The 10,120-nt window shown below is 42.5% G+C and overlaps 1 protein-coding gene across 1 annotated transcript; it reads right to left on the bottom strand.

Annotated features, from left to right (window-relative positions):
- Nucleotides 1-4,199: 4,199 nt before the first annotated feature.
- On the bottom strand, nt 4,200-9,892 carry LOC149384633 (uncharacterized). The gene is made up of 6 exons (XM_089625381.1): nt 9,476-9,892; nt 8,957-9,382; nt 6,192-6,297; nt 6,046-6,104; nt 4,928-5,081; nt 4,200-4,627 (listed from the first exon to the last, which is right to left on the bottom strand). Exons 1-6 carry the CDS (start codon nt 9,890-9,892, stop codon nt 4,200-4,202), a joined length of 1,590 nt encoding a protein of 529 aa, XP_089481507.1.
- Nucleotides 9,893-10,120: the final 228 nt, after the last annotated feature.

Here is a 10,120-nt window from a genome sequence, read left to right as displayed (position 1 = left end):
GGCCTAAAACATAAAAAGCATAGTCTAGATACTCAAGAATTAAATGATGTCTTAATCAAGGCTGGCCCGAATAACATTCTTAAATGATGTATCTTGGCCTCCTTGGATTCCTTCTTCCTCCTGCTTATTGCCCCATCTTGGAGCTTCATGATCAGGTTGTTTAGCTCTTCCTTGAATTTCTTGGCGCGAGCTCTTGTCATAGGTCCTAATGGCACGTTGATACTTGGTTTGCGACACCTTACGGGTCATGTTCTCATCATCTCTCCTTCTCTTGGAAAAGATTTGTCCTCAAATCTTGCTCTTCATTGAAATTTGCGGCCGATGGGAACATGTTGAACTTCGGAGCCCGAAAAAAATCAGTTCATCTTCTGGCTTCTTCCCTTCTTCTGAATCTTCTTCCCTTCTTTTGAATACTAACATAATGTCTCTTGAACTTCTATTGTTGTAAAAGACTCAAATTTTGCCGTAGTGACAGCCTCTTTAACAAGCTTTTCCTTTTTAACAACTTCTTCTTTTAAAATAACTTCAGCAAGATGAACAACCTCTTTCTCCTTTGAAATGTGGTCTGGCTGATCAAGCTTGCCAAAAGAATCTAGCCTTTTCTTTTTCTTCATACTTTGTTGTTCTAGATGTCCTTCAAGCCGATCCAATTTCTTCAAAATCTTCATTGTCTGATTTGAAAGAAAATCTTTGAACTAATCTAACAATTGGTCTATTTTCATCTTCTTCTTCTTTTTTTTTTATATCTGATTCTCTTTTTATTAAACTTTATATTTCTTTTTTTGTGGTTTTTCTTTATTTTTTTTGTTGTTTTTTTTTATTTTTTTATCGAAACAAACAAAGGATTGATGAACTTTTCCTTAGAAACCAAGCTTTGATACCAAATGATACAGTCATTATGAACAAATGTGATAAAACCCAATAATAATGATGGAAAATAACCCAAGAACTGCAAATGACAAGATTGTTGAGACTTGACCTAATACCTAAAGAGGTAAGAACCAAGCCTACGAAATAGAACAAGCCACACCAATATACTCAAGAAGAATGCTCGAACATCAAGATGATAAGTCAAGTTTTGAACACCACGGAAACATTCCGATAAGTTTGAAAACGGTTCAGGAAGAACCAAAAGAAAGACACAAACTCACAATATTTCATTTAAAAGGACATATCTTATTTACAAAAACCCAAAAACGTCCATCTTCAATAGCTCTACACAAAACATAAATTGCAAATAACTCTCAACCCTTATAACTTTAAAACTGAAAGCTGAAACAATAAAACGTCTCAATGGGATTTAAACACATCTCAAAATACAACAAAGACACGTCACAACTCAACATCCACAAAACGAAAGATAACAACCCCTCAAAATAAGAACACAGTTTAGTATAGCACAACGTCAACATAGACACAAGACGACAACATCATCGAGGAATCTCAGTCAAATTGGTCAAGCAATTCACCTATTAACTCAACACGTGTACAATGAGACCAAACAATGAGCTTGTGCCTACAAATCAGCTGGGAACTCACAATGCACACGACATGTGAGGGGAAAAGAAAAAGGGGGGTGAGCTTCCACATACTCAGTAGGAATACCGTAACTCACCCTAAGGTTTTATTCATTTTTATATAAATCAAACCACATCATTTATCAAAATTCATAATTACATACTTTACGTTATTAACCGATTATTAACAACAAATTCATTTTAAACTTAAAACATCAACGAAACCTTCGACATGACGCCAAGAGTAGCTACTATGGACTGGGCGAGGTGGATGCGCATCAACCACAACCAGTGCTAGATCCAAGTAACTGGGCGAGGTGGGCCCGACGACCGAGAACCCTGAGTCTCGCCCCGCGTAAAGTGCCGCTGCGCAGCAAAAGGAAACGGAACGCACCCCCTCCAATCAACCTTTCTAGACAATGCATCGTCCGACAACGAATAAGTTCATTCTCATTCCATTTATCCTAATCATACTAGGTTATAGTTTCAAAAACTCTAACTCGCCGTGGAAACGGAACGAGTCTAAAAGGTTTAGTGTTCACCTAGTCCAATCTACCTATTACTAGGCGTTTCAAATTCATGAAAAACTCTCAGAAAGGACAAGTAAAGAAACCCCTACCTTTATGGATCCTGATACCATGATGTGATCCCACATTCAAAGAAAGAAAGGCGTTTCAAGGAGCCAATTCCGAATTCAAGAGTTGAAGACTTCAAAGAAGAGTTTCATGGCTTAAGCGAAGAGGAATGGAAGAAATACAAAGACGAGAGAAAGGAAAATGGGAATCGAAGAAGAGGAGAGCTTATTCACGTCATTCAAGTTGTTATTGAAGAAGACTCATTTTAGTTATTATTGTTTGAGTTATTTATTTGTTATTTTCGTAGCAAAAAAACAATGGGTTAACTTGGAGTCTTTTTAAAGTGCTTTTGGGCTTTATTTATGTTAAATGAAGACCATATGTGTTAGGCATTAAGTTAGCCTTTAAATTTTAATGTTATTAGGTCTAAATAATGTCTTCTAGGCCCGTTTAAGTTAGGGCAACCAGGAACTCCGAATTTCCTTCGTATTTTTCTTATTTAAGGAGGTTTCATGAATGAGAAAGGAGAATACCTTTTTTGATAAAAAAAAAAAAAAAAAAAAAGTGAGAATTCTCTTTGTTTCTTGAAGAAACTTCTGAACTTATCAAGGTATTCCTTGTGGCGTTCATCCCCGACTTATCGAGCGAACTTACACATTCATTTGTGGCGTCCTCATTATTCCAAGGTTCGCGTCTCTCTAGGCGTTGGGTCGCAGAGTCATCGAACTTGAAATCCTGATTTGCGAAGGCACCAACATTGGTTCCGGGGCACCGTCACATTATTGGCGTGGTTCGTATTAGATCTTGAAAGGTGCTCGACGGGAAGCTAGGTAACGACCGCCTCGAAGTACATGCCACCGAACATGGCTGATTTTTGAAACCTCGAGAATCAGGTCGAACGGATTTAACGGTTGCGTTCAGAATGTCAAAGAGACTCGAGAGTAGCCTCTCCTCAAAATTTCAACACTGGAGGTTTTGCAACGGTGGCAGTCCGGCGGTGGCAGAAAGTTTTGGCGACCGGAAAATTTATCCAAAAAGGTGTTCCTAGAACTCTTCAACCTCCTGAATACCTTGGCATGGTTGATTTTATGAGAATCCGCTCACAAAAATGAAAAATCTACACAAAAATCACAAAAACTTACGTTTTATCGGCGATGCTCTAACGAACAACTTCCGATCCGATTTGAAAGATGAAATTCTCCAGTTCTGTAGATCTCTTAAAATATCTAATGCAAATAGAATCATGTCATTTGAGACTCAGACGCATGAGATATGTCGAAAAGAAGTTTCAATCCAAAACTCACCTGTTCTCCGACTTCGGCCAAGCTTTTCCGGTGAACGGAAGCGACTCCACGAGCAAAGTTTGTACTCAAAATGATCATTGTGATTAGGGCTTGGCGATGGTGGTGATGGTGTATCTCACCTCCCGTTGGCTTGGTTGGAAACCCGTCGGAAAGAAAGAGAGAAAAAGAGAAAACTATGAGAGAGGGAAAGATGGAGTGAGTTGGTGGGAGAGAGCGTGAGTGATGGGAAGAGGGGGGAAGAAGCCCTTTTTTTAAGCCAACTCAGCCTGGTAAAAGTATGACCAAAAATAAAAAATAAAATAAACTAAAACAATAATTAAAACAAGGTTTTACAATACCTCCCTCCTTAAGAAATTTAATCCTCAAAATTTCGGTCCCACGATGTTGCCAAAGTACTTTTACAAGTGGAATTTTGTGCCTTCACGAAACTTTAGCTTGGCTTTCCATGATTTGAATTGAAACCTCATCATAAGTCACAGCCTCTCTAATTGGTACATCAGTTCACATTAGGACATGAGAAGGGTCTGGTTCGTACTTTCGTAGCATTGAGACATGGAAGACGTTGAGAACGTGCGGGAGTTAAGGGGGGTAAGGATAGTCGATAAGCAAGCGGCCCAACCCGATCTAGAATTTCAAAAGGCCGAACCTTGGCGCAAGCTTGCCTCGAATACCAAAACATGATAACCCTCGCTTATGTGACACCTTCAAGAAAACATAATCTCCCGCTTCAAATTCCAATGGTTGCATCATTCTATCTGCATAGCTCTTTTGTCGACTTTGGGCGCTCTTGAGACGATCTCGGATTACTTGAATTTCTCTGTGGTTTCTTGCACCAATTTTGGCCCAAGAGCTATAACATCTTCATTCTTGGCCCAACACAAAGGAGATCGACAAGGTCTCTCATAAAGAACCTCATAAGGAGCCATGCCAATACTTGCTTGATAGCTATTATTGTAAGCGAATTCGACCAAAGGGAGATGTTCACCCCAATTTCCTCCAAAGTCCAAGGCACATGCCCTCAACATATCCTCAAGAATTTGTATCACCCGCTCGGATTGTCCATCAGTCTGTGGGTGGAAAGCCGTGCTCAAAATTAAGTCGATGCCCAAGGTATTTTGCAATCTTTTCCAAAATCGGGAAGTGAAACGAGCATCTCTGTCTGACACGATGGTTGTGGGAACTCCATGTAACCTCACGATGAAATCGATGTATAAGTTCACAACCTTGGAACCTTATAGTGTGAACTGATATGAATGAAGTGAGCAATTTTCGTCAACCGATCTACTATCACTCAAACAGAGTCATGGATCTGCAAGGTTCTTGGTAGCCCCGAAACAAAATCCATGGCAACGTGGTATGGATAAGGGTTGAAGCATACCTCCCGGTCTTTGGTATTCAATCTTGACTTGTTGGCATGTTAAACACCTTGATACATATGAGGCCACGTCACGGTTCATCCCTCACCACCAATATTGTCGCCTTAGATCCTTGTACATCTTGGTGCTACCAAGGTGGTTAGAAAACTTCAAACCATGGGCATATGCTAGTACTTCTTCGTGAAGTGTAGGATCATTAGGAACGGCGACCTTCTTTTTGAGGAGTAAAAATCCATACGGCCGAATTTCCCATCCTTCGATCTCTTCCCCATTGACTTTGCTTAACTCGGAGGATAATGGAAGGATTGACTATCATGTTGAATACAAAACACCGCGGTGATCATCTCCAAATTGCAAATCAAAGCCCCCGAGAGTGATCGACCTCCTCCAATCTTCAAGCGCCAAGAAAGCCATGACTCCATGACTTTTTCGACTTAAAGCGTCAGCTACCACATTGGCTTTCTCAAGATGGTACTATAAGCTGAAGTCATAGTCCTCATTACTTAACCGATCGTCGTTGTCTGAGGTTTAGATCCCACTGAGTAAAGAAGTACTTTAAACTCTTGTGGTCAGTGAACACTTCAAACTTTGCCTCGTAAAATAACATCCCAATATCTTCAAGGAAAAAATTGACGCGCCCAACTCTAGACCATGGGTGATACGAACCTCGGCCGACTAAGCTCTGAGACCCGATATCCCAATAGCACAGCGACGGATCGTCTACAATTAAGGAACGAGGGTGAATCAATTGACGCCACGGACGGATGCGAATGGCCGTCTGATGAGTCGGTCTCGAACTCTTACACGCTTTGTAAGAACTCGATTAGTTCTAAACGCACCAAAGAGAAAATGACAATCCTCACAGAAAGTGTTTAACTCGAAATCCAAATTGTGTGTCCTTCATTCAACCTAAAGGCTTAATTTATAGAGTTTTACAAAGACAAATTCGTAGTTCCATGGGCTCCATAACCTAATAAGCCAAGTTAGCTTTATTTAAGTACTAATAGACATAAAAACAAAGGCCCAACCCAATACAAACACATATGGGTTTTTAAATAACATGTCTTGGCCCAAAAATACAAACTGAAATAGCAACATGTGAGTAATCCGTCTAATTCAATTCGGCCCAAATAACATTCTTCATTGGCGTTTCTTGGCTTCCTTGAATTCTCTCCTTTGCGAGCTTGTCCCCTTCTTCATCTTGGAGCTTGATGATAAGATTGTTAAGCTCCTCGTTGAATCTCCTCGCTAGAGCCCTCGTCACGGGTCCTACCGGAACTTGGTATCTTGCTTGTGGCTCCTTGTGGGTCATGTCCTCATCATTCCCCTCGTCTTGAAAAGGATTTTCCCTCAAATCATGATCTGCATCAAAAGGAGATAAGTCAGTCACATTGAATGTAGCACTAATGTTGTACTCACCTGGAAGATCCAATTTGTAGGCATTATCGTTGATCCTCTGGATAACTTGGAACGGTCCATCGCAACACGGCTGTAGTTTGGATTTGCGTTGCTCCGGAAAATGCTCCTTGCGCATATGTAGCCACACCCAATCATTGGGTTCGAAAATCACTCTCTTGCGGCCCTTGTTGGCTTGCTGCGCATACTGCTCCGTCCTCCGCTCAATGTTGAGTCGTGCCCTCTCGTGAAGCTTCTTAACAAGCTTTGCTTTCTGTTCACCATCTAAATTCACATGCTCAGACATAGGAATAGGAGATAAATCCAACGGCGTTAGTGGGTTAAAACCATAGACAATCTCAAAGGGTGAGAACTTAGTAGATGAATGAATAGCGCGGTTATAAGCAAACTCAACATGTGGTAAACAATCTTCCCAAGTTTTGATATTCGTCTTAATTATTGCCCTCAACAAAGTCGACAAGGTCCTATTAACTACTTCGGTCTGACCATCAGCTTGGGGGTGACAAGTAGTCGAAAACAACAACCTAGTACCCAACTTAGCCCATAAGATCTTCCAAAAGTAACTTAAGAACTTGGTATCCCTATCCGAGACAATCGTCCTAGGCATCCCATGCAACCTAACAATCTCTCGAAAGAACAGATCAGCAACATTAGAAGCATCATCGGTTTTGTGACATGGGATAAAATGTGCCATCTTTGAAAACCTATCAACCACTACAAAAATAGAATCACGACCTCGCTTAGTCCTAGGCAAGCCTAACACAAAATCCATAGATATATCTACCCAAGGTGAGCTAGGAATAGGCAAGGGTGTATACATACCGTGTGATTGAACTTTCGACTTAGCTTTCCTACATGTGATACAATTACCACAGATCCTCTCAACATCACGCTTCATGCGAGGCCAATAAAAGTGCTCTTGGATCACTCCTAGAGTTTTTGCTATCCCAAAATGTCCCATAAGGTCCCCACCATGAGCTTCCTAACTAACAACTCCCGAAGAGAACAACTAGGCACACAAAGTCTACCAAGCTTGAACAAAAATCCATCATGCCTAAAGTAATCTCCCGATGCCATCTTCTCACACTTCGTAAATATCTCACTAAACTCTCGGTCTTCTGGATACAACTCTTTGATATGTTCAAAACCAAGCAGTTTAGCATCTAAAGTGGAAAGTAAAACATACCTTCGAGAAAGGGCGTCGGCTACCACATTCTCCTTACCTTGTTTGTACTTGATGACATATGGAAACGGCTCGATGAACTCCATCCATTGCGCATGCCGTTTGTTGAGCTTTTGTTGTCCCTTCAAGTACTTCAGTGACTCATGGTCGGTGTGGACCACGAACTCTCTTGGCAAAAGGTAGTGCTGCCAAGTCTCTAAAGCTCGAATCAATGCGTACATCTCCTTGTCGTAAGTGGGGTAATTAAGGGTGGCCCCACTCAATTTTTCGCTAAAATACGCAATCGGCCGTCCATCTTGCATGAGAACTGCTCCGATTCCCACGCCGGACGCATCACACTCAACCTCGAATGGTTTATCGAAGTTAGGTAATGCGAGACAAGGAGGGTTGACTAATTTTCCTTTGATTTCGGTGAACGCCTCCTCTTGTGCTTGCCCCCATGCGAACGCCACATTTTTCTTCATCACCTCCGTGAGCGGGGCAGCGATCGTGCTAAAATCTCTGACAAAGCGCCTATAAAAGCTCGCTAAGCCATGAAAACTTCGTACTTGTGCTGCGTTTGTCGGTGTCGGCCACTCCTGAATAGCTTTCACCTTTTCCTCATGTACCTGCACTCCTTTAGAACTTACAACAAAACCCAAGAAAACAACGTGATCGGTGCAAAATGTGCACTTGTCAAGGTTAGCAAATGATTGTTCACGTTTAAGTACAATAAAAACCTCACGCAAGTGTATGGCATGATCATCCAGGGTCTTGCTATAAATCAAAATATCATCAAAGTATACCACCACAAATTTACCAATGAACGAACGCAAAACATGATTCATAAGTCGCAAAAATGTGCTAGGTGCATTAGTCAAACCAAAAGGCATCACTAACCATTCATACAACCCAAGTTTAGTTTTAAAAGCGGTTTTCCATTCATCCCCCTCTTTCATTCTAATTTGGTGGTACCCACTCTTTAAATCAATTTTAGAGAAAACACACGCACCATGTAATTCGTCTAGCATATCATCCAATCTAGGAATGGGAAATCGATACCTGACCGTGATGTTGTTGATGGCTCGGCAATCCACGCACATCCTTTGGGACCCATCCTTCTTTGGAACCAATAGAACTGGTACGGCACAAGGACTCATGCTCTCTCTAATGTACCCCTTTGACAAAAGTTCCTCGACTTGTCGTTGCAACTCCTTCGTTTCGTCAGGGTTGGTTCGGTAGGACGGTCTGTTTGGAAGCGAGGCCCCGGGTACAAGGTCAATCTGGTGCTCAATCCCCCGAATCGGTGGTAGTCCTGTTGGCATATCTCGAACAACAACGTCCTTAAACTCCTGCAAAAGAGAAACAATGGCAGTAGGTAGAACCTCGTCATGTTGGTTAGTGAATAAGGCAACCTCCTTGTACACAAGTAAAATCATCGGCTGTTTGGCAAAGAAGGCTTTCCTCACATCACTCTTTCCCGCAAAGAAGTTGTTTTGTTTTCTCTCACCGATTTTGTTTTTCATGACCCCATCCTTTCTTTCACTCCCCACTTCTCTCTCGGGTTTTCTCTCTGGGACTCTCTCTTTTTTTTCTCTGGTTTTACCTCATCCCTTGGTTCCTTTCCCTTCTCTAGGGCCCTAAACCGTTCCCTCTCTTGTTGCATCCTCGGTTGATCTTCATGAACTTGCTTTGGAGTCAGGGGTGCGAGGGTGATGGTACGATTCTTATGCCTGAGGGAGTACTTGTTGGTGTAGCCTTCATGAGTCACTCTCCGATCGAAATGCCACGGCCGCCCCAAAAGTATATGCCCTGCGTCCATTGGTGCCACGTCACAGAGCACTGAGTCTTCATAGCTGCCAATCCGGAAATTTATAAGGACTTGTTTGTAGACACGTACCTCTTCACCATCATTAAACCACTGAAGCTTGTAAGGACGAGGATGGTTTATCGTGGGAAGTCCAAGCTTCTTCACTACAGCAACGCTGGCTATGTTCGTACAACTCCCTCCATCGACGATAACACTGAACACCTTCTCACCAATATGGCACCTGGTGTGAAAGATGTTTTCACGCTGCTCCTCATCATCTCGTACAACCTGTGCGTTCATAGTTCGTCGAGAGACCAACACGAGCTCTGCTGGTGCCTCAATTTCCTCGTCTGATTCTTCTCCGGTACACTCTTGATCTTCCTCTTCATTGTCGGTAACCATCTCTCCGGTCGGAAGAATCGTCATGCTCCTCTTATTCGGGCATTGATTTGCGAAGTGACCAACTCCCTGGCACTTGAAGCACTTGATATCACGATTTCGCGAAAATGACGTCTCCGGTTTCTTTTGAGCACTGGGACCAGGACTAGATGTGGTTGGGGCCGTGGAAGTGCTTGGCTTGGCTACGTCTCCTCGTGGCTTGAAACTGCTCTTCTCGTCTCGGTTGAAGGTCTTCTTCCATGCAGGTTGTTCTGAGAATCGGTTTCCCCGCATGCTACCCCTCGTCTTGAGCTGCTTCTCAATCTTGACGGCCAAGTGAACCAAATCCTCCATCTCGACATAATGCTACAACTCCACCTTGTCCGCTATGTCAGGGTTTAGCCCGTTGATAAATCTGGCCATGGTAGACTCGCGATCTTCCTCTATATTTGCTCGGATCATGGCAACCTCCATTTCCCGATAGTACTCCTCAACACTGCGAGTGCCTTGCCGTAGACGCTGAAGCTTCTGATAGAGCTCTCGGTAATAGTGGCGAGGCACGAATCTCTTCCTCATGATGGC

The sequence above is a fragment of the Urtica dioica genome, chromosome 9, assembly GCF_054948205.1.
Source record: "Urtica dioica subsp. dioica isolate 48M chromosome 9, U.dioica_male_clone48M_v1_H2, whole genome shotgun sequence".
In the NCBI taxonomy this organism is placed as follows: domain Eukaryota; kingdom Viridiplantae; phylum Streptophyta; class Magnoliopsida; order Rosales; family Urticaceae; genus Urtica; species Urtica dioica.
Note: the sequence above shows the minus strand (reverse complement) of the source record. Positions and strands in the feature narration are given on the sequence as shown.